Source organism: Melitaea cinxia, chromosome 8 (genome assembly GCF_905220565.1).
Source record: "Melitaea cinxia chromosome 8, ilMelCinx1.1, whole genome shotgun sequence".
Lineage (NCBI taxonomy): Eukaryota > Metazoa > Arthropoda > Insecta > Lepidoptera > Nymphalidae > Melitaea > Melitaea cinxia.
In genome coordinates, this window is record NC_059401.1 from 13,831,689 (window position 1) to 13,858,283 (window position 26,595).

General features: G+C 32.8%; 1 protein-coding gene across 1 annotated transcript in view; it reads left to right on the forward strand.

The window, feature by feature from the left end:
* Positions 1–4,401, forward strand: part of LOC123655883 (serine/threonine-protein phosphatase 6 regulatory ankyrin repeat subunit B) — a 66,762-nt gene extending 62,361 nt beyond the window's left edge. Inside the window, exons 14-19 of the mRNA XM_045591628.1 lie at positions 96–302; positions 387–1,080; positions 2,756–2,976; positions 3,442–3,570; positions 3,836–3,971; positions 4,175–4,401. Coding sequence (XP_045447584.1) covers positions 96–302; positions 387–1,080; positions 2,756–2,976; positions 3,442–3,570; positions 3,836–3,971; positions 4,175–4,401 — 1,614 coding nt within the window. The remainder of the gene's footprint in view (positions 1–95; positions 303–386; positions 1,081–2,755; positions 2,977–3,441; positions 3,571–3,835; positions 3,972–4,174) is intronic.
* Positions 4,402–26,595: the final 22,194 nt, after the last annotated feature.

Genomic DNA, 26,595 nt, shown 5'->3' on the forward strand with positions numbered 1-26,595 from the left:
CGACTCGTCTTATTTAAACAATCAGTTTTAATTATTTTTTGATGGATACTAATATTTATTTTGGTACTTATTTAAACTTGTAATTACCACAACAGGAAAAAGAGCGTGCCAAAGACCTCATTGCTGCTGGAAAACAATGCGAAGCTATGGCAACAGAATTATTAGCATTAGCAGCTGGTGCTGATTCAGCGGGCCATATACTTACTGCTACGGATAATAGAAATATAGAATTCTTAGATGTTTTAATAGAAAACGAACAAAAGGAGGTCATCGCGCATACAGTCGTTCAGAGATATCTTCAGGTAAAAAATAGGTAACTTCGTCTATTAAAGCAGTACTTCGATCTATATTAATTCTGTTCTTTCTAATGTATGACCCTATTTCAGGAACTCTGGCGCGGGAGTCTCAAATGGACTGGCATCAAAATTATGTTCCTTTTTTTCGCATTTATAATCTGTCCACCTGTGTGGATAGTATTTTCCCTTCCATTAGGACATAAATACAATAAGATTCCTATAATTAAGTTCATGTCGTATCTTACGTCGCATATTTACCTTATGGTATTATTATCATTAGTGGCAATCACGCCGATATATAATTCTATATTTAGAGAGAGTTTAGTGCCTAGGTGGTATGAATGGATGTTGTTAGTTTGTCTAAGTGGTCTTTTACTTTTTGAATTAACTAACCCTAGTGATAAATCTGGTCTAGGTTGGATAAAAATAGCAGTTTTATTATTAGGTATGGTCGGAGTAGCCACTCACGTTGTTGGGTGGATTTTTATATTACCTAAATATTGGCCAACTCTTATGTACTGTAGAAATCAATTTTTTGCCTTGTCATTTTTGTTAGCCTGTGTCCAAATCTTAGATTTTTTATCCTTCCACCACTTATTTGGTCCTTGGGCTATTATTATTGGAGATCTTATGAAAGATTTAGGAAGATTTCTTGCAGTCTTAGCGATATTCGTATTTGGATTTTCAATGCATATTGTGGCGCTCAACCAGCCATTTAGAAATATATACAAACCAGAAGACAACAAATATGCTAGAACAGCCAGGAAAAAACTTTTCTCAGACGGTAAGGAACTTGTATTATTGGCAGCTTCTTAGTTTTCATTATGTTTAAATTTAATTTAATGTTAAACTATTGGCTGTGATTAACATCATTTATTCAATTATTAATGTTGTAAACAATAACTCTCATATATTAGATAATAGTCTTCGGACAAAACGACAGGCATATGATTCTCAATGGATACCTGGAGAATCATATCGAAGGAAACAGGGAATATCGGGTCGTAAGTTCATACTAGCAATAGACGTATTAAAACTTCAATAAAAGTACTTCAGTTTATCATTTAGTAATCAAAAGACTCATTAACACGATGATTGCATTATATCGATGTGCTTACTTTATTTTATTTACATTCCATCTGCTTGCAAGCTTGAATGTTTGCCGCCATATCGAGAATGTTATCATCGTCTTCAAAACTTTTGTTTATTTGTTAAATTAAAAAATTTCAAAGACACAAATGATGAGTGATTTTCAACTATAGTATACATACACATATCTAGCTATCTACATATATATGTCGCATGTTTTCAAAACAGTGTGAAAAACGCCAACAAACGTTGGCAAATTATAATGTTACCTTTCTAGCATAATAATTGTTTGTCGTACTACGCATTTTCTGTTAGTCTTCGAAATGAGAAACTCAATTATTCAAATACATTTCTACTAATTAATATAATTTGTTAATACTTTGCAGATACAAATAACAATAACAGAAAATGCTTTGTGCACCACGTAACTAGTTTTAGTGGAATGAGTGGCCGACCTCACCGCATTTGATGGAGCAAGTTTGATTTGCGCATGTCGTGGCTGGCTTTTGTCCTGCGTTTGACACCGGTGTGTTGAGGTATCCTATGTTTCAATATGTTTGGCTGATTGTCGTCTTTGTGGCGCATTGTTGCGTCCACGCCGTCTTGTTTGTCACAAGTAGGGGTGTGGGGTAGATTGATAACTGCATTGACTTTAATTGGATGTACTGGATCAATAACATATTATACATTATATCAAATATACGATTACTAAAGACACTTATTCAAAAGAGAAACAATATATGCAACACGAGACATGCACACACAAATCAATCTACTCCTTTAGCGCACAGTTCAAAATAAACTTAGTAACTTAGTTATCGATAAAATTAGTTGTGGTTTTTTTCCGTTTTAATGTCGAGAGTTCTGTTTGAAACGTTAAGCACCGCCTTAAGTGTTTTAGATTTAAATTCAACCAATTTTGTAACATAGTTACCAATTTAAAAAAATATATTTTCTAAAGTGAAGGGGTAAATTGATGCTTTTTTTGTAAATATACACTTCATTACTAATTACAAAACAAAATTCTACGAACATTTCAAATTTTATCTATTCTGTCAGCATTAGCATACCCCTACATAAGACAGAGAAAAAACAAGGTCCATTTGAGTATTGTCTTCTAGCGACGTTGACGCCGATCGAAGCCTTGGAGAAATTGTTCTTCGCCCTTTTCGGCCAGATTACTTTGTCAGACCTTAACTACGTCTCCAATGTACGACCGCTGTGGACGCAGAACCTGTTCAAGTTTGTCTTCGGTGCCTACTTGTTGATGTCCGTCGTGGTGCTCATAACGCTCCTCATTGCGATGATGTCGGACACTTACCAACGCATCCAGGTAACTTTGCTGTCAACTTCAAATGGATTGTTCACAGTGACCATGAATCCATTGTACTCCTTCGAGCTGCTATTCTTTGCGGTGTTCGGGCAGACGACAACGGATCAGACAAGGGTACACAGTAAGGACAGCACTACGCAGCCGGTTTGGACGAATTATTTGTTTAAAATCGTCTTCGGTATCTACATGTTGGTGTCGGTGGTTGTACTGATTAACCTACTCATTGCCATGATGTCAGACACGTATCAAAGGATACAGGTAACGTAAACGCGAACATGTATGAATCCGTGAACGATAGTACGTTACTTGAATTCGAAAATATCGAAGCGCTTAACAAAATGAATACGATCGGAAAATTTAACATTTCCTTAAAGGTTATAAATAAATTTAAAAAAAAAACTATTATACTGAAACTATATAATAAAGTAAAGAAATAAAGCCTAATTCTCGATTCATCACATGAGTAAGTGAAAAACTCAGAAGAATAATGTATGTTTAAAAAAAAATACTTAAGAGTGTTCTATTTAATGTATTTTAAAAAAATACGTATTTACTAAATCAATAATCAGTTATAATATAGCCCATATTCATTTTCTTCGTTTATTTTGAGATATCTAAAAAGTAATTTATTTAATTATTTTAAATATAATTTTTAATTTTACATTTTTATTAGCGTAAGACGAGCAAAAGCGACTTTTGCGCTATAAAATATTGATATTTCAGGCGCAATCTGATATAGAGTGGAAATACGGATTGTCGAAATTGATTCGTAACATGCATCGCACGAACACGGCACCGTCGCCTTTGAACCTCGTAACTACGTGGCTCATGTGGCTCATACACAGGTGTAAGGTAAGAATAAAGTTCATTTTCACATATATCACACGCACAAAAATGAAAGTAATCAACTAAAAGAAAGATTAATTATCAGGACCTTTCTTTGTTATGGGTACCTTAAAGAGGAAGACGAAATCTACACTTAGATTATTTCAATGCTAATTAAAACTTTTCCAAGAGTAGTATAATAATAGTCACCCTTTAATTATAATAATTATTTTTTTTAAGGTTAAAAGAAAAATATGTTTAAAACTATACTTACTTTTTTCTATTCAAATAGGAACGATTAAGTAAAAAGAAACGACCTAGTCTAGTACACATGATTGGGATGCAGCGACAAGACCAAATGAGTGCCAGGTCAAAAGCTGGCGCCAAGTGGCTCTCCAAAGTCAAGAGAGGTCAAGTGGTGCCTAAAGGTGCCAAACATTATTTTATTATTACATCACAGTATAATCACTAAAAAATTTTTAACATAATTATCCACTAATAATATTTTCGAAATATTGAAAGTACATACGCATATACGAAATGACTGATTTGAAATTAATTTTTTTATTACGAATGAGTTACTTAAACACAATTCAAACTAGAAATAATTATAAATAATACGCGTTTTCAGATTCAACTCGTCTGTCTATTGTCCATCTCAGCCCTCTAGGCTCACAACTAAGCGTCAGCAACATGACGAGGATAGAAAATGTAGTTGATTGGGAAACAATCGCTAAAAAGTATAGAGCACTGACGAGAGACGAACCAGAAGAAGGAGTCAACAAGGACAGTGAAACGGAGGCGGTCGATGATGAATCAGAAATCGTTCCTAACAATATCGCCGCAGCGCCGCCTTGAACGAGTAGTAAAACTTTGGTGGAAAGCAATAGCAATTTCAGTGTACCAGTGTATAGAGAACAGAGATTCCACTGGCTCACTGCCATGCTAAGACACATGTTAAAACTCCACAAATTCCGTATTACTATTAATCTTGGAGATGAGCGGGTTTCTTTTTTTTTTAATCTAAACGAAGCAAAACAGGCTCAGAGCTAGCTGAATTTACAGTTCGCGTTGTTAACGGACTTTAAAAGTGTCTGGATCTCATACTACAAATAACTTTTGTACCAAATTATAAAGAAACTTTAGCTTTAAATAAAATAAAATCAAAATATATAATATTATGAAATATTCATAAAAAATAAAACATAAGTTTATAATTATGTAATTTTTTGTATTTCTTATTTAAATTTTTTATTTTTATTTTAATGTGTCTTTCGGTTATTTAATTTAAAGAAATTTTGTTAATGTGAAAACTGTTAATATATGTATGTGTTTATTGAAAATAAAATATTCCTAATTTTTTATTGAATTATGAAACCAATTTAAAAAGGGTACTTCCATATAATTGAAACAATAAATGTGTATTCTAGTCATTTTTAAATTTTAACTATAAGTAAATGTTAATTATGTTGCATGGTGATGTTTAAATGTATGGTCTATCCAATAATCCTACAAAGTATTAATATGTAAATTACTCTTAACTTACATAACATTGAATATAGTTTAATCTAGTCAAAAATAATAATAATTAATCTAATTTAAGGTAGGAGGACAATTTTGTATGCGTAATGTTTGTATCATAATAGTTATAAGTATTTGTCTTATATAGTTAATTACATAATACATCAGTATTTTTCCATTCGATATGTCTCATAGTACTTGTACATAATAATAATTCACAAAAAACAAGACGCAACTTATGAAACGGTTAGCTGTATGACGATATTTTTGTAAATAAGCGTGTTGTGTTTTTCTGTAACGAATTTTTTCAAATAAAATTCGGATATTTTATATTTGTTTCTTTATATAAAAGGTAAGTAAGAAATGAAATGAACCTATCAAATGTTAATAAGAAAAAAATTTAAAATCAAAAGCAATTTAAAAGTGCTCAAGGATAATGATTAGATTTTTACCCCTAGTTTGGGTATATTATCTACAGCAAAGTGTTGTGCAATGAAGCCACAAAGGTTTCTTAGTTCGTACGACCGAAAAATAAAAATAAAAAGAAAGCGTAGCAACGCGCGCAGGTTAGTTTAGTACGCTATAAGTAAACAGCATCAGGTAGATCGCACGTATTAAGAAATTGATTTTTATTGTTTGCGTTGCTTTAAAATATTTCAAATATATCGCAGGAATGCTCGCATACTTTCGTTTTTTATAAATTTCTGTTTATCCTCACTTCACAATTTTTATAGGAATTGCTTTGCTGTTTTAGCCATCGCATTGTGGAATGCTCTTCCGCTGAACACAAGACTTGTCCAGTCTATATTTATTTTTAATAAGCTATTAAAAAAGCATTCTTGTAAGCTGCATATTAACCCGGCGAGCGTGAACTTGTGTATTGTACACCCCGATCAAGATCAATCACAATCAGAGTACACTACATCCACCTTGCGCTCCGTGTTACACATTCTAAGCTAAAGCTCAAAGGGTTAAACACTAAAGCGATTTAGATTTTTCCGACAGAATTTTTTTTATCAGTATCATTAGTCCACGATGAATGGAACGTTTTTGGCGCGAACTTGTGAAGGCCTATGTCCAGCAGTGGACTGCGAGAAGCTGGTGTGTGTGTGTGTGTGTGTGTGTGTGTGTGTGTGTGTGTGTGTGTCTGTGTGTGTGTGTGTGTGTGTGTGTGTGCGTGTGTGTGTGTGTGTGTGCGTGTGTGTGTGTGTGTGTGGGTGGGTGTGTTTGTGAATGGAACTAGGTATGCATTTGTTATTTTCTGGCGTAGTAAAAGAAGAAAACAATTCAAATAAAGGCTATGAATCTAAGTAATTAGGAAAGATAAAAATTTAGCGAAGATATATCGAAGAGATTGTGAGTGCCCAGTGGATTTTGCAATCGACTTCCGCTAGAAAAATTAGTAACTTTTTAATGAATCAATTTTTTTTTTCGTGGCAAACAAACATACTTCAGAAATAAGAAAGAGGGAATATAAATTAGAGTGTAAGTAATTTTTTAATTTGTAATAGATATATCATTTTAGAGTTTTTTATTTATTTATTTATTTATTAATATAAAATATTTTTTATTATTTTAAGTTACTGTAAACGAGCATAAATTGTAAATTACATTTTACTAGAACAGTGATAAAGATTCTTTAATGGTAGTTTTGTTCCAAATTATAACCATTTGTTACATTTAGAGATAGGTACTGTAAATTTAAACACGTTGAAATTAATGTACTATATTTAAAATTGGCGAGGCGATTTTTGTATATATTTAAAAAATTGATGCTATACATATTTACAATTCACAACTTAAGAACTAATATTTACAGATAGTTATGGTACAAATCATGTCCGCGTGGTATGGTGGCAAGAATGCTGACAGCATTTCCCTGTTGAATCGCTATGCCGATTCTCTAGGCATAAAATGCACCAGCCCTCTTGTCACCAGTGGAGGCATTAAGACGAGGAGTTATCTCTTTAAAAAAAATTAACACTACTGAAATGAAATGAATGATTTGGAATTAATGCTATTTCAAACATCTATACAAATAAGTAAAATAAAATTGGAGTGTCTGTTTGTAATATTTAAATAACCACTTTTTACTAAATGCATATGGATGTATACACGGTACATATACCAAAATAACATTTTTTACAATTTTTATCTATCTGTCTGTCTGTCTGTTTATTCCGGCTACTCTCTGAAACCATTGAAATTGTTTCTTTTGCTTATATACGGAGCATTTTAGAGTATGCTAGCCCTATATGGGCACTTCAAAACCGCATTTATCAGAACCGCCAAGAACGTATACAAAAAAAATTTAAACATTAACACTTTCGCAGTCGTAAATTTTATGAGAGTTATGAAAATGGTTGCGTGGAACATAAAATGCTTTCGTTAGAGCAAAGACGTATTCTTTTGGAAGTGGTTCTGCTCTATAATATTATAAACAGTAAGATTAATTTCCCGCTACTAGTGTCCAAAATAAGTTTTCCAAGTCCGAAATATCGTACCCGTAATCGATTTATGTCAAAAGTTCCTCAACATTAGGTATTTGAATTATATTTATGAAACTCGCTGTTACTGAGACATCTTCATAATATAACACATAACATACCATAACAACATAACAATACACTTTATTGCACACCAAAACAGAAATAATACATATCAGATTGATTTTAACAAAGAATCATAGGTACAAAGGGCGGCCTTATCGCTGAAAAGCGATCTCTTCCTGGCAACTTAAGGGTAGAGGAGATGGTATTGTGTCGGTGTCGGTGTCGCCAAAAATGGCGTGAACTCATGTGTGTTGTCCATAATCACCACGCTGGGCAGGCGGGTTGGTGACTGCAGGGCTGGCTTTGTCGTACCGAAGACGTTGCTCGGGCAGCAGGAGAGTCACCATAACACGGTATAAACTATGAGTATGAGTATTTGTATATGTATGATGTATAGATTGTACATGCCTCTTTTATATATGTTATTTCTGTATGCGTATTACTAAGTGTTAGTTAACTGCATCTCAACATCAAATTTCTATTACGAGTTTTTTTATTTTATTTATCGGAATGTACTGATTATGACTTTTGTTTTCTTTATTTTTCTCAACGATATCTCCATAATATCAATTTGCTAATCTTAAGTAAACCTGTGATTGGCTATATTATTTGTTTTAATTATGAATGATTCTAACATGATAAAAATTGCATGTACCTATAAGTTTTTTGTTTCCTAAATAAATAATTCACTAGAAATCCATCTTACAAATACAATACAAATACTCTTTATTGTACACTATCAGAGAAAAAAAATTTACACCGAAAAAGAAAATATAGACATGTACAAAAGGCGGTCTTATCTCAGACAACCTCAAGCATGAAAAGGACATGACAAAAGAATTAGACGGCATGGAGGTGTACATACATAATATATACATATAATACGTGAATATACATACATATACACATTACACACTCATACACACACATATATATATATATATATATATACATACATATATATACACATATATATATCAAATATATATAAACATATATATAAAAAATATAAAAATACGAATATACATACGACAGAAGAGAGGAAGGACCGGTTAAAGTCATTGTCAGTAATATATATTTGTAGTAAATTAATTTATAAACTTATAATGTGACTCATAAGTTTAAATAGTGTTTCTTTAAGTAACTTTTAAAAGTGTCTAGTGATTGTGCCCGCCTTATATTTACGGGTAAAGCATTCCACAACCGAACAGCTTGTACCGAAAAAGAGTTAGTATAAAAAGAAGAAGCATGAGAAGGAATTTTAAGAATAAGATTATTATCCGATCGAAGAGACCGGTCGTGACAGTTTGATAGTAGTTCATCTTATTGACGAAATAGGTAACATCGCCGATATAAAACTAAATTTATAAATAAATTAGTTTGGAAAAAAATTACCGTACTAATATATATATATATAAATAATATATAATTTTTAGACTTATTCTATAACTTTAGTTCCTTTTAACTGCTTGCTGTATTATATTTTAATATTTTCGTATTTCATTGTTGTTATATCTTGAAATAAGAGTATTTTTCGTCGAACAAGCATACAGCTCACCTGATGTTAAGCGATTATCGTCGCTTGTAAACGCCAGCAACACTCGCAAACGCGTTACCGACCCTATCCCCGACACTCCCCAGGAGATCTAACTACTTCAATCACCACAGCTGTGATCTTTTGTAAAGTTGGTATACTTCGTCAGATGGGCTTTCTCAGATGTGGAGCAGGATATTTACTGTTGTATCCGCCCTCAATAATACATATCTTATGTATAATTCGTAATTTTAATTTTGAATTTTTGTCTACAGAACACTTATTAAATTAACAAATTTCAAGTTTGGTATAATAAACAATTTTATAAATGTCATGTGCCACATTTTTAACACTTATTATTTATCAAGTCAGTTAATTTGTATATTGAAATTTGAAGTAAGAGAAATGGGAACTTTTGAGGTATTTTTTACAATTAAATTTTTCGTTTTATTGGGTAAGTAAATACATGAAATTTCCTTCCTAACTATAGTATTTTGAAATAATTTGGTGATGTACATAGTCTGGCCATAAATACTGTTACAATTTAAAATAAACAAAACATTACATTCGAATTTGAAATATCTGTCATTTTTATGTGATTGTTCACTGTATTTTCTTATTTTCACGTCAATACATTTTAAAGTATTTTGTGATATTAAAATAGAGTGGGATGATAAAGAGAACCAAATCGCTGTGATTGCATTACACAAAGACTAGCCCGTTGGCGCAGTTTGTAGTGACCCTGCTTTCTGCTCCGAGGGTTGTGGGTTCGATTCCCACCCCGAGTCTGGGTGTAATATAAATATTTAGTTATATATTTATATATGTATTATTTATAAGTATGTTTATCGAAAAAAAAAATATGTAGCTATATACCAGTCGGCTGTTACCTATAACACAAGCATTAAGTTGCTTACTTTAGGAACAGACGACCGTGTGTGAAAAAAATATGGAGTCAAATACAATTTTTAAAACTCTCCATACGCTTGGTATTAGTCAAATGTTTGTGTGCCGGACTTTGATAGGTACAATGAAACCTCCTCTGCTTGTGACAGAAATCAAGATACCATTCTTGAGAAAGTAGTTAAACCCCTTAACAACATAGGTACCTTATGTTCAATAACCAAGAATGGTCCTTTCATCAAGACTCGGTGCCGGTTCAAAAAGCTCGATCCACCCAATCTTGATTCAAAACCAACGTTCCGGACTTCATCAGAGCTGAAAAGTGACCGTCATCTAGTCCCGATTTTAATCCACTGGATTATGATTTATGGTCAGTTTTAGAGAGTATGGCTTGCTCTAAATGCCATGATAATTTAGAGTCTCTAGAACAATCCATACGATTGGCAGTGAAGAATTTTCTCATAGAAGAGTGCGTGTTTCTATTTATAACTGGCCTTAACTGGTACTGGATTATATTTAATTAATGTATTATGTGTGGTGAAATTCCTGATCTTATGAATCATAGTAAAGTCATACCGAATGTCCATGAAGTCACATTACAGGCCCATTTCTATTCTACCTGCCTATAGTAAGCTATTTGAAAAAGTGATTCTCGGTCATCTTTAAAAACATTTCACAAGAAATAAACATTTACTTCATAAACAATTCGGTTTCACTAGAGGACGCTCCACAACTGATGCAGGTGTTCAGCTTTTTACTTGATATTCAATGCTTGGGGGGAATAACATGATACTTTAGGTGTATTCTGTGATTTATCCAAGGCATTTACTGTGTTCACCGTGACACATTAATAAGAAAACTCAGACACAATGGCATTAGAAATACCACACAAAAAACTTCTGAGTTCTTACCTTAGTGATAGAACTTAGAGGGTTTAAGAAAATAGTACTAAGTTGACTGGGTCTCGTATACAGATGGTCCCACAAGGCTCAATTCTTGCTCCATTCTTATTTTTAATATACATTAAAGACCTACTATATTTCGTTAAGAAGAAGCATGAGATTATATTGTTTGCTGATGATACTTCATTAATATTTAAATTGCGTAGACAAGAAACAAACTATGACGGTATATGCAATGCTTTCTCTGAACTGGTGCAATGGTTTAGCGTGAATAACTTGCTTCTCAATAGTAAAAAACTAATTTTTTCAAATTTAAAATAAGTTAATATGCAACCAAAACACAATGGTGATAAATTGAACTTCGTTAACTCAACCTTTTTCTTGAAATTCCCATTGATTCAATGTTACAGTGGACTCCATATCTGTCGATTGACGGATAGCTAATGTTAAGATGTAAAATTTTATTTTATTGTTTGATATTTTTGCGACCTTAACTTTTTTTATTCCCATTGATTCAATGTTACAGTGGACTCCACTGACGGATAGCTAATGTTAAGATGTAAATTTTTATTTTATTGTTTGATATTTTTGCGACCTTAACTTTTTTTATTATTTTGACTTTCGTTAAGTGTGTGTATCACTATATATATATGCAAAAATGAATGTTTTTATTTCATTTCCATTTCATTTCATTTTTCACATTTCAACGTTTAAAAGACTCTATTGCAGCCAATGAAGACCACTTCAGATAAACTTTATATATTTTTCTTCAATTAAATATTAACGTATTAAACTAAGACACTGTAATAGTAATACCTAAATGTTACGTGCAATAGAAAAAATGTTTTTTCTTTGTAACATATTTAGTACTTTGTAACGTATTTAGGGCAAGACTATGTACCTATACTGTATACAAGTATGTAGTAGGTAGGATAGTAAAACGTTAGATTTGTGACTGGTAAATGTTCTAACTGAACGTTACCTCTACCTTGCATTGTTCGATTGAAATATTGAAAGTAGTACTTTAATCCTTAAATAATGCTATGATAAAAAAATCGTGTGTCAACGTCAAAAATTTAGATAAATAAATAAATTTATATAAATTATATAATATTAAAAATTAATTTAACACTAAGAGTAAGACTACAATACGAACTGGCAGTGCAGTGGTAGGAACTAATCTACAACAAACCTGTAGTAGTAACTTCACTTCTTCGTGGGAGACAGACCTTTTTCAGTACCATACCATAATATAACAGATAAAATTACCATGTGGGTTTTCACTTATATAAATTTTTTCTTAGTTTAAATAATTTTCTTAATCATTTGACAGGTAATGTAGCGGTCGCAAAAGGAGCTGATATCCGGTTTTATGACAAGTAAAATTACTGTTCAACTTTGTTTTTTTTTTTTTATTTGTGTATATATTAAATGGTTTAACGCTGGTGGCTATGAGTTAGAATTATACAATTTATATATATTTATTTCTTGTCTGGGTGTAAGTCCTTGTGGAGCTCTCCACCGTATTACGGTGAGCCCGTATAGCTAACGATTTTCGTCATCATTACTCATTCAGCCTGTAACATCCCACTCTTCTCTTTCTCCATGCAGGAGAAGAATTGTAGCTTAATCCACCTCGCTGTTCGTGTATAACTATCGCTATCAGGTATTCATGATAACAACCGAGACCAACGGCTTAACGTGCTCTCCGAAACACAGTGGGGAAACCCACAAGGACAGACATCGAAATCGGAAAGAAATATTGGTACAATCCACCTCAGCCTATTGCAGTCTACTGTCGGACATAGGCCTCCACAAGTTCGCGCCAAGCTGGCTTTGTCACGCTGAAGACGCTGCTGCCCGTCTTCGGTCTGTGTATTTCAAAGCCCGCAGTCGCATGGTTATCCCGCCATCGGTCTTATAAGTCTATATTATAGACTTCTATAAGTATTGGCTTTATAAGTTCCATGGTGATTGTGGAACTGTGTTTTTCCTAAGTCGCCTCTTACGACACCCGCGGGAAGAGAAGGGGTGGCTATGTTCTTTAATGCCGTAGTCATACAGCATTACTATAATATATAATACACATATTGGTACAAATCAAATATCAATCCCAAGCTTGAATCAAACCCGCAAACCTTTGGTGTTTTAGGCGATTACTACCACCATTATACCAGAGCTGTTATTATTATAGACACCTGATTGTTACTCTACATTTACTGATACATTTACATGCTTATTATTTCTATGTATGATTCTTGCTTTATTTTTATTTATGAACAGTAACAGTTTCTTTATTTTAAAATAAATCAAAAGATAAAAGTTTCACCACTTGTTTCTGTATTTCAGGTCTTTCGACACCTACTCAGTATATTCTTTAGATAACCTACCTTCTATTCTGAACTCGTCCGCATATAATCCTAATTTAGAAATGCTTTTCTATATCTTTGGTTTCGGGGCCTATCCTGAACGTAAGGATGTGGAAAGTGTTGTAGAGGTGTACCTTGAGAGAGCTAACATATGTGTTCTAAACTGGGAAGAAGAGGCTTCTACCGGTATCCTAGGAGTTTTAGCGTACCCTGTGACAGCTATACCGAATGCAAAGAAGGTTTATATCTTATCATGATAATTTTATAGGCGTAAGGAATAGCATGACGCCGCGTTGGCGCAACGGTTACAGCCATTGGGGTCTCCCCGTCGTGCCTCGGAGAGCACGTTAAGCCGTCGGTCCCGGTTGTTATCATGTACACCTGATAGCGATCGTTACTCATAGTAGAGAATATATCCGCCAACCCGCATTTGAGCAGCGTGGTGGATTAAGCTCTGATCCTTCTCCTATATGGGGAAAGAGGCCTATGCCCAGTCGTGGGATATTACAGGCTGTAGCGTAAAGAATAGCAAGATATACCTTGCTATAAAATACGGACTAGCCAGACTGGTAAAGTGTTAACCAGATAAAATATCATAGGCAAATCATACTGCGTTCAAGTGGTATTGTTTTCTTGTGGTGAGTAAGCCAATTTTTTGGAATGGGTCGGGAATAGAGTCAGAAACCAGCGTGCAACTCTCCCGGTGGTGTAGGCGTCTATAAGTTACGATATCCATTAAACTAACAGGCAGGCAGGAAAATTTATTTAAATCAGCGGTCGGCAACACGCGGCCCGCGGGCCGCGTTCGGCCCGCGGACGTCTTACTTGCGGCCCGTGAATGTTTTGTAAATAAGTTATAAATATCAAAATTAATGCATGAACGAACCGCGATCGATCGTACACCGTATAGTGTGAACAAATGAGCGATGCGCGGGAGGGGCGCGGACGGAACGAAACGAACGTCTGCGATGACGATTGTTTCCCGCGCGCTCCGTCATTCGCTTTGCTGCGTGATTAGTGAAACAAGTTATTTCATCTGTGACGTACGAAGTATTTTTTATTTTAATTTCGCTGGTTCTCTTTAGCTACCGATGAAAGTAATGACGTTTCAGACACTGCCCAGATTTTAATATTTGTTCACGGAATCGATAAGAACTTTAATGTTTATGAAGAGCTTTTACAGTTATGTAGTTTGAAGGGAACGACTACAGGGGAAGATTTGTTTTGTAACTTAGAACAAGCTCTAGTATCAATGCAATTATCATGGGAAAAATTGGTAAGTGTAAAAACAGATGGAAGCAGGAACATGAGTGGAGTAAATAAGGGTTTGGTAGGTAGAATTAAAACGAAACTGGTAGAGATAGGATGCGACGTTCCATTATTTTTTCATTGTATTATCCACCAAGAAGCGTTATGTTCCAAAGTCGTATCATGGACAGAAGTAATGAACATCGTGCTATCGACTGTAAACTACATCAGAAAAAATGGATTGACTCATCGTCAATTCCAGCAGTTTCTGTCAGATATGGAAGCAGATCATCGAGATGTTGTTTATTATTCTGAAGTGAAATGGTTAAGTAGAGGTGCAGTACTAAAAAGATTATTTTGATCTCAAAAAAGAAATCAACACTTTTATGAATGAAAAGGGCAAATGTATTCCAGAGCTGACAGATTCTCAATGTTTAATAGACCTTGGATTTTTAACAGATTTAACTCATGAATTAAATACGCTGAATGTAAGGCTTCAAGGTAGAAAAAAACTTATATCTGATATGCACACAGACGTAAAGGCATTCCAAATGAAAATCAAACTGATAAAATGAAGGATATTTTAATACAACTGCAAACTCAATTCAGCGACAGATTTGGTGATTTTGAAAAAGTTTCAAGTAAACTGAAAATTTTTGCAAACCCTTTTTCGTGTGATATTGAGGAAGTACCGAGTCATTTACAAATGAACGTGATTGATCTCCAATCTAATAATACTCTCAAGAGGTCTTTTATGAAATTAACGATCTTATTAAATTTTATAGCAGCTTGCCATCTGATTTTGACGAATTGAAAAGGTTTGCTTTAGCAGTTCATTACAATTTTTGGTAGCACTTATTTATGCGAACAAACTTTTTCAATTGTCAATTATAGAAAAAATAAATATGTTTCTCGTCTCACAGATGAGCATTTGAGAGCCATTCTACGAATTGTAACTACAAATATGGTAGCTAACATACAATAAATAGCCTCCCAATTACAACCTCAGACATCACATTGAAATTTGTATAAAATCAGTTACTTGTTAGTAGTTACTTTATAGTTTTGCTTTCTATTTTTCATACATATACAGAATATAAATGTTACGTGTACGAATTAAATTCCGTTGTTTTAACTATTTTAATAGCATTTTCATTTTTTCTATGAGGTATGACCAATTATACGTAGGTATCAGGTAGAATCTAAGGTTCACAAGTGCGGCCCGCCTTTAGTTTATTTTGCCACCTTGTGGCCCTTACCTGCCAAAAGGTTGCCGACCACTGATTTAAATAATAAATATAATTATTTATCTAATGTATTTTACTGTGTTTAGTAATAAAAAAGCCAGATAACGGAGATGGATTCTTATCTTATAGTATAAGTATTACCTATATTATTCCGATCGGTTCAGTAGTTTTCATAGTATTACCGAACAAAAAACCGGGTCAAAAGTTTCTGTCACCGTCATTTGCTATAGAATACAGTTCAATAAGCTTAATAATGTCTTCAGGTTGGTAATGAGTTAGGTGAAGCATTCATAGAACTAAACAATGCTGGGTTGGATCTGTCTAATATTCATGTGATAGGCTACTCGCTTGGCGCTCAACTAGCAGGTTACGCTGGCAGGAAAGTGCAAGAATATGGTCGTAATTTGAGCAGGTATGGGTTAATACTATATTTTTATTATAAATTAGCAGTTGCCTGCGTAGAAATTTTTAATATTTACGTGGTTAGGGGCTCTAGTAGTGTAAAATCATTATATAACAACAATACATGACCTCTAAGTAACACATTTATGGTTCACCTTTCGTGCGAACTATCAGAGTGTTCGCAATAAGGTCATAAATTATTATAATATAATGATAACAACTATTTTTCAATATAGATAATCAACTTCGGTGCGAGCAAAGCCGGCAACTGCTGGTATATGATAAGTAAGGGAGACTGAAGAGAATTGGAACAGTTTTTACATTTCATAAGTTTAAATATAAACGATGATATGTATCTCTGTATACACCAAATAAAACCTTGTTCAATTAACTAACAAATGGTTACAATAACACCTGTCACTTTTTCCATTGTAACTATAAAAAGTCAACTAAAAGGAAACTGGTGGCGGTGTACGGCTCACCTGATGGTAAGTGATTACCGTAGCTTATACATTAACTCATAATGCTCTACAATATATATCGCGCTTTATTAAGTTTTTTAGAAGCTTGACGTTTCATATACTTTACAGCAACCATGGTCACGGAGGAACTACGGGGGACTTAATATACCGCGATAAAATCTGAAAAAGTTGTTTCATTATAAGGAGTTAAATACGCGTAAACATTAGAAAACAATAACAGAAGAATAGTCATTAGTTTGAACCAAAGTTATCATGGACATGTATAAAGTAAAACTTACACACTGCAACTAGTGTAGTACAAACTACACTGATTGCAGCAGAAACTAGGTTATGTGTAGAGAATCTTGAGTTGAATGATCGTTAGCTGTAGCTGTAGTTCAAATACTGAGATAATCTAATTCCATCAGGTAAAGACAATCATAATCAACAGTGTTGCCGAGTGTATATCTGTGTGTATACATAATAGGTGGATGCGGGCCTTCATAACCTTACGTTACTTTATGTCAAGTTACTTATCAGTCTTAATTAAAATTGACAAATATTTTATAGGATCACCGGTTTTGACCCAGCTGGACCTGCTTACGATGATATTGATTTACTCCTTCAGCTCAGTTCTTCTGATGCCATATTCGTGCACATAATTCATACTAATCCTGCTAGGTTTGGATCCCGTGAAGCTACAGGCACAGTCGATATATGGGTAAATTGCGGTAGCAACTTGCAACCAGGTTGTAAAGAAGGCTTTAATTTGTTATCCATTCAACAGAGTACGTATTCGTGTTATAATAGCACCTTATCGTGCCATATATTGTTGATAGAAATATCGTAAAATACTATATAATTAATATTATAAATATAAATTTTCTTATTCAAATTGTCTTCAACACAATTTTTTAGATCATGCCAAGTATCGTGAGCTAACTTTGATTTTTTTTAATCAGATGAATATATACAAAAAATGTAAATTAAAATGTAATACAATCGCATATGTTACAGCTATAACCAACCGATTTTGTATATATTCGGTTACTCTACTACATTACAGACATAATATGCTTATTCGTAAAATTTATTTTAGATTTGTGCAGTCATGACCGCAGCTGGAGATACTTCTGCGAGGCTTTAGAACGCCCATATGCTTTCGAAGCGAGAGCTGCAAAGGACTGTGACGCCTGGAAGGCAGGACGAGGAAGCAATCAAACTATCTTTATGGGAGACAACATTGATACCAAGTTTGTATTGACATATTATTACTTACGTATTATGGACATAGATTTTAATAGAGAATTTAATAACGATATTATTATGCAAAAATGAACGTAACTCTTAAATTTTTAACATTTGCCTAAATCACAAAAATCTATTTTCTTTATTCGTCTATATAATGTCAATCTGTCTCTGTGATTGCATTCGCCTAATTTATTCAGCTACTTATTAGTTACATACTTGTATAGAAAAAAATACTATTTACCTACGAAATCATATAGTCTCAACTTCAAAAAGTTAAGGTAAAGTCAGTCGGAGATGCAGGTTCGATCTACGCTGGAACGGTCGATTTTTGATGTGATATTAAAAAATGCTTAAACTTAACAAGATAAGATGTACTAGTGATACATGGTCTTATACTCATGTCCTTTTTCAGTGCACGCGGCAACTTCTATTTACGGACCAACTCAGAACCCTTATTTGGACTAGGCGAAGAGGGTTCCCAACCCGCTAGTTAAATAGGAAAAGTAGCTGCTTGTGTGAAGAACTTCGCATAAATAGTTATCCCAGTCTCTGCGCAATTAAAGTAGAAACCATACATCAAAATCTTCCTATTTATTATACAATTAAATAAAATGTATGTAGAAATATACTTTAATGTACTAAAATATTCTTTTTTTTATGAAACTACACTTGTTTTAAATACTTAATCACCACATTTTTCACTAGAAACAAACGACAAATTAAATATGACATGTTAGAACTACTCTTAAATATACTCATATAAACAATCACCCATACATCAACTGACGTATAGACTAAGTTCTGTAGCTTACGCGGTCAATATAGCTAAATTAGTGTTTGCCAGCAACTTCTATAGTTCTTCCATAGTACTATGTCCTATAGCATTTTGGTATAGTACAATGCGGCTGATATTAATGCTATTTTTGTTCTGCAGGAGAGGACTATTCGTTACACAACATATTACTGGCGTCCTTCCATTTAACGAACATGTCTTAATCGATATTCTAACCTAAATACACCTTCTTGCCCTAATGATTTAATGAAAATAATAGAATACAACAAATAATAATTATTTGTTGTAAAATTACCGTCGTGTGTAACATACACAATGTTATGTCAATGACCGGAGTCACCTAAGTTTTATAGAATAGTAAGTCGGTTATTTATAGCCAATTTTTCCATGTCTTCTCATTATTGTTTTAAAAAATTTCGATTTTTAAAATACATAGTAATGAGCTGTACTTACCACTATACTCCGTCCATACTTTTATTATCTTTTTGACAACTCACGCCTACAAATTACAGTTTTTTTTTCGGAATAACGTACGAAACAATTATACAGTAATGTCATACTTTATTGACGATTTGATTGATTAAGTGAAGTGCTCTGTGCATAACAAACAACCACAGACTATCAAAAAGTTCTTGAAATACGATATATCGATCATATGATGAGAATAATTTTACGTCGTGTAATTATTGTTTCTATAAATTAAATAAAAAAGGAAATAAAAATATCTATGACTCCAACATTGAAAGTAAAAGCAAAAGTAAAGAGCAATAACTCTGGTCATTCATTTGTTTATTTTTTGACGATTGTCTTAAAATGTTACTATGCATGCGTTAGTTAGTTATAATTCTATAACGCATGGTTAAAAAAGTATAAATCAAGTTTAAATCAAGAATTATGACCAAACATACTTGGAAAATCACATACGTACCAACTTATTTATTTAACAAATTAACTACAAATAATTAATTTTTATAAACTAAAAATAAGTGTACGGCTCGCCTATAATAGTAACTGCTAGGAGAGCCGTACACTTGTATGCCACCCTACTAGAATGACATATAAATAAAATACTAATACTTCTAATTAAATTTCTAACTACATGCTACTAGTACATTAATACGAATACTAATATTTAATGAGATAAAGCCAATTATTGATATAAATTTATTTAATGAGATCAAGCCAATTATTGATATCCAAATTTAATTACTGCAGATGAATGTGAAGGTTTTATCTTTTTGTTACAATTTGCTTTTTAGAATTTATTAACTACTCCCTGGACATATGATAATCAAGAAAATGTCTTAGAAATGTGTACATTAAATTTTCTTTTTATTTTGTGTGTTCTAAAATAAATAATAATATGTTTTATACCTATACAAATAAATAAAATTGGAGAATCTGTTTGTAATATTAAAATAATCGCTTTTTACTAAATTCATATGTATGTATACACAGTACATATAACAAAATAACATTTTTTTTAAATTTTTGTCTGTCTGTGTCTTTTTGTTCCGGCTAATCTCTGAAACGGCTGGACCGATTTTGACGGGCCTTTACTGACAGATAGCTCATGTAATAAGATGTAACTTAGGCTACTTTTAAATTTCTTTGCATTTTATAACTGCGCGCTGAACAATAACTATTTTGTTAAATTTCACGTGGACAAAGTCGCGGGCACAGCTAGAATTACAATATAGGTGTGTGTATATGTATGACAAAGTATTGACGCAATGATCATAGTAAATGCGCCAATGCGCTAGCAGTCGCGGGTTTGGGTTTGACTAGGTGTTTTATCTTATGTGTGTTTCCAGTCCACCGGCACAGAACTCATTGAGTATGAGGTAAGTTATTAATTATTATTATTTTTTATTCTTTAAAAAAATAGGAGGTTTTGTCACACAGTGACCACCTCACCTCCATCGTTCTTAATCTAAATCAACAACGTCTCTTTAATATTAGGACTATTTTATAAACATTTCTAGCATGAAAATGAATGGCAAAACACATGAGTTCACACCATTTTTAGCGCGAACTTGTGGAGGCCTATGTCCAGCAGTGAACTGCAATAGGCTGAAATGATGATGATAATGATGCTGGTAGTAGTAGTAGCAGTAGCAGTAGCAGTAGCGCGTTGAACCAGCTTTGATTACATCGACAAGTAACTTAAGGTAGATAGTCAAAATAATAGTCAATTAAATACGCATTATTAGAGATAAATCTAAAAGCCCTTCAGATCTTGATCAAATTTCAATGAGACCACACGATAAGCACCATCTTTTGATTAAAAAACAGAATTATCACAATCTGTGTACCAAGTAAAAAGCTCTGAGGTATCACAAAAAACAAATACTCTTGAAATGAGAAGTTTCCTTGGGTTTCTTTTTTTTAAGTCGTTTGTAAACGTTGTTTCTTTTTTATGCTATTGTAGATACTGAGAACTGTAACGTTAATACTAATTTGTACGTCAGAAAGAATGTAAATAGTATTATCAAAATCTTACTAAGTCTAAATACATATAAAAATATCTAAAAACAAATTAAAAAAAAAAATAAACTTAAATATAATTTTAAGTTTCCGCTACATAAAATGAAATAACTAACTATTTATGAATAAGACGAATTAATTAAGTGTTACGTAATACTGTTGACAGAAATAACTAAAATTATATACGCTTCAGCCTGTAATATCCCACTACTGGGCATAGGCATCTTTTCCCATGTAGGAGAAGGATCAGAGCTTAATCTGCTACGCTGCTCCAATGCGGCTTGACGGATATATTCCCTACTATGAGTAACGATCGCTATCAGGTGTACATGATAACAACTGGGACCGACGGCTTAACGTGCTCTCCGAGGCACGGTGGGGAGACCCACAAGGAACTAACTAAAATTATATATTACACATTAACTTATACAATAAAACAAAAAGACCCAAGCTAAGCAAACACGTACGAGTACAATACTTATTTTTATATGAGATGTTTGTTCAAATGTCACCTTAACGTTTCTTTATCAATAGAGTTCAGTCATGCGACACAAAAAACGCATCAGAGCTATAAACCAATTAAAATTTGGATGAAGTAAAAAGTTATAATTTTTTTGGACTTGGCGAAAGTCTTTAATGTCTTTTCTTTGCCAAATTTAATTACTAAAAGGTAAAAACTGGAGCTATTTTAAGAACTACCCAAGGGAACTTACTTTACTAGTAATACTTTTCATATTGACTATAACGTTCCACGGGGCAGGTTTGGGTCCGGTACTGTTTTTTTTTTTTACTGTCTTTCTTGCCTGATTTTCCACAAGGTAAAATGATATCGTATGCTGATAGTGTGAGGTTTACGTAGCTGCGCAAGACGGCTTTGATATTGTCAATGAGTGGCTCGTGAATAACACATCAACAATAAATATTGAAAAAGCCAAGTATGTGGTGTATTCAATTCTTACTAATATGTTGGAATCCAATAGTAGTATTGATATATTCGCCATGAATTCGTCTGAATTTGTTAAATCTTGCGTTAAGTATTTAGAATTATGTTAATGCGTATACTCGTATTATAAGATATATTGTTATTTCTTTAATGTATTTGTTGTAGTGTTATTAATTTATGCTTGTTTATTATACGCCTTGGTTGTATACTGTAAGTGCAATAAATGTAAACTGTAATAAATAAATAATTATATAAATTCTACCTGATATTTCATTGATGTGATTGAAACTGCAGAAATGAGCGTGTGTTGAAATTGTCCATGCCCTTTTATTGAACGATTAGATTTTATAAAATATTTGGTTATTTCCATAGACTGTCGCCTTAATTTTAGGTAGCATTTTTATGTTTTATCAAATACAATTTGTTAGTTAGCTTACATTTTTAGAAATCTTCGAGGTGTTATTGAACCGCGTACTTTTGAAATTCATAAATTTTTTTAATTGTATAATTATTTTGTACATATGTCACTCTCAAGTAACATTCGGAGCTATAATATACATCGAAAATACTAAATAAACGCAGAAATTATGTGAGGTGCTGCAACCCTAAAATGTTTATCCATATGTTTTATTGCTACTTAGGAACATATTTCTATAACATAATAAGAGATTGAACATTTTTCTGCCAATAATTAAATATGTAAATTTAACTATTTTTCGTCGGTCTGCTCCCGATTTCAAGCAGGGTATTTCCGGCTGTGTTAACATAACTCAACTCACTCTCACATAACTCAGTTAAAATAATTTTACAATTGCTGTGTCAGCAAACTAAGTTTAATAGTTTTTTTTTTCGAAAAACAAAGAATTATTATTTAAAAAAAATTTAATTAATAAATACTTCACACTCAACGACCCCTAGGTGAATGTGAACCATTTTTGGGAAACCCCTAACATAGCAACGCCACACATTCCTGTAACTTGTAAAAATACTTGTCGCGTGCTGGAATCGAACCTGCGATCCTAGCGATCACATCTGCCATTAGCTTGAGGTATAGTTTATAGTTGGTCTGTAACCTCGTCTGGTCTTTAGCTTCGATTAGCCCGTTGGCGCAGTTTGTAGTGACCCTGCTTTCTGCTCCGAGGGCTGTGGGTTCAATTCCCACCCCGAGTCTTGGTGTAATATTAATATTTATTTATATATTTATATGTGTATTATTTATAAGTATGTCGAAAAAAAAAGTAGCTATATAACAGTCGGCTGTTACCTATGACACAAGAATTAAGGTGCTTACATTAGGAACAGACGACCGTATGTGTATTATGTAGATATTTATTTATAATATTTATATTTGATACACTCTCCATACATTCTCCACCATGATACATTCTCCATATCCCACGTCTGTGAAAGCTACTGCTACAGCGAAAGAACCTTACAATAAACCAGAATGTTTGGTTTAAACCCCGATTTTTTTATTTATTTTTTTATTAAAAAGAAAAAAAAAACTACTTAATTAGCTCACTTTTAAAACCTATCCTGTCCGAAGTTGCACGGTTTAATTTTTTAATTATAGGAACTGTCTTCGTACAGGCTGCTCAAAAATTACACATGCTAGTGAAATCTGTGAAGTGATGCTCCCTTCAGTCTATTTTATTTTACAGTAAAATAGTAATAGCTGAAATGTCTTTTGACGCATAGGAAAAACGATCAAAAAAAGAATCTCTGAAGTTTTATAATTTAATTTATACTTGCAACCCACTCCGACTTTGGTTGCAAAAACTATATGTGTTTTTCTACTATATTATGCATGTATTATACGCAAAACCGCATCAAAATCCGTTGCGTAGGTTTAAAGATCTAAACATACAGACAGCGGGAGGCGACTTTGTTTTATACTATGTCTATGCAGTGATATCTATTAACTATTAAATAGCATGATGACGAACTTAGGTACTACTTAATATCTACGATTTTATTTTTGTGTTACCCCCACATTAGGAATTCTAAACCAGTCAGTAACCGTTTAGGTACTACTTATTATACTTACTTACTTGTTTTAAAATACATGTATCCAACAATGCATTGAAACGAGCTTCAGCATTATTGAAAATTCTACTTTTAAGTGTGTGTGTGTGTGTGTGTGTGTTTTTTTTTAAACGGTTTTATTTATTTAATAAACGGACAATTTTATTTAAAAATATCCCTTCAAAAACTGAGGTGGGGCACAGCAGGAATTTCCTGCTCAAAATATGGAGCAGCCCGACTGGGGTAGTACCTCGACCTTACAGAAGATCACAGCTAAATAATACTGTTTTCAAGCAGTATTGTGTTCCTGTTGGTGAGTAAGGTGACCAGAGCTCCTGGGGTTGGGGATTGGGTCGGCAACACTTGCGATGCTTCTGGTGTTGCAGGCGTCTATAAGCTACGGTAATATCTTACCATCAGGTGAGCCGTACGCTTGTTTTTCGATTTAGTGATATAAAAAATAATTAAAACAATGAGCACTTTATTATTTACATGCTGGACCTAACAATGTTTATAAGTAATTTGATTTTCATCCTCGGAAGATAAAGGAAATTAAGAGTTATTTAAATATAAATAATGTATTGATCTTACTCGTAAATATTTTCGAGATTTTTTGTTCTCTTTCTGTAGGTGAAAGAAAAACACTTAAAGACACACTATACTTATACATACATAGTGTATTGAGATTATTTATACCGCATATTGTGCTTGTTCATAAATACTATATTAAAAAAAAAAAAAAATATACACAAGTGTAAAAACTTCATTATCATCAAAACTTTATTACCTACTGAACCATTATAAAAAATATTGAATTCATGTATGACATAGCAAAAAATATAAAAACGTAAAAACCATGAATTTTCTTTCACACCTCTTTAGTTACCATCATATCGTTTATTAGTAGCAAGTCATAAAAGAGTTAATTTTTACATTAAAAATGAAAATATTTAATATTTATTGCTTCATACAGTTTTTTGTTTTATTTGGTAAGTGATTAAAAAAAAGTATTTTAATCTTATCTTTACATTTGTCCTTTTATTTTCGCAAAAATACAAGATAAATGGTAAAACACATGGTAAGGATCCACTGTGGGTTGACACTTATGACAGGCAAAAAATTTATGGTTATCGTAATCTAATCTGTCTTCGTAATATTATGATTTTAATTTTGTAAATATATACGAGTACATACAGACCTATAAAAGTGAATTTATTCCTGAAGATTCTTTAATTTACATAATTTTTAAAATAAGGAACATACACAGATAACAATTTTTATTACCTTATGTTTAAAATCCGAACATGACACGATCTTCACCAATCTGTTTGATAGGAGTGGGCTCTCAGTTCCATTGTAGTTTTTTATGTATATCATTACCTCAGAACTTTTTACTGGGTGGACCGATTTTGATTATTTTTTTAAATCGAAAGGTGGTGCTTGTCATATGGTCCCATTTAAAATTGATCGAGATCTCCCGAGTAGAAATTTTTTCATGTTCCATAGAAGGACCGGACCGGGTATACCCGATCTGGACTGGATAAGGTTTGTAGCGCAGAAGATTTGTCTGGACCTGATCAGGATGAGATGAGATTTCCTGATCGGGTCTAGATCAATCATCTGCGTTACATACCTTGCCTAGTCCGAGTCGGGTATGCCCGGTCCGGTCCTTTTAAAAAACACGAATGTACTTATATTCTTGAAAAAATTGTTCAATAAAAAAAATTTAATTGATATTATAAATATGTTACTCAACATAATTATTATCATATTTATTTCCGTTTATTTTTTCCAACGTATTATTTATTTTTGTTTTTACTTTAAATATCAATTATTTTTATTTATTTTTATATTATTAACTAATTATTATTATTAATGAATTTTTATTTATTAACTTCTATTAATTAACTGCTTCCTACTACTCACGATTGCTCCACTGTGTAGAAATGGACTCCCTGCCAGACTGTCCTGATAACTGTATATATACTAAGTGCGCTTAAAAACATCGATAGCGCCTTCAGGCTATTTCCTTCAGGCTATCCCGATCTGGACCAGACTTGGTCCTGATAATAATAATAATAATAATAATTTATTCTTTATTGTACACATTAAAAGAAGTTTACAATTTATTAAACAATTCAAGAAAGAAATGTACAACAGGCGGTCTTATCGCTAAACAGCGATCTCTTCCAGACAACCAGCTTGGAGGAGATAATGTGAAACAAGCGGAAAGGGTGTACAAACTTAAAATAAAAGAAAACAAGAATAAAATCAAATATGCACACATACATGCATACATATATACATACTACATACTACAAACAATATTAACTATACTAAAAATTACAGAACGTATTACATAAAAATATATAAATACACTACACACATAAATACATATAAACATATACACATAC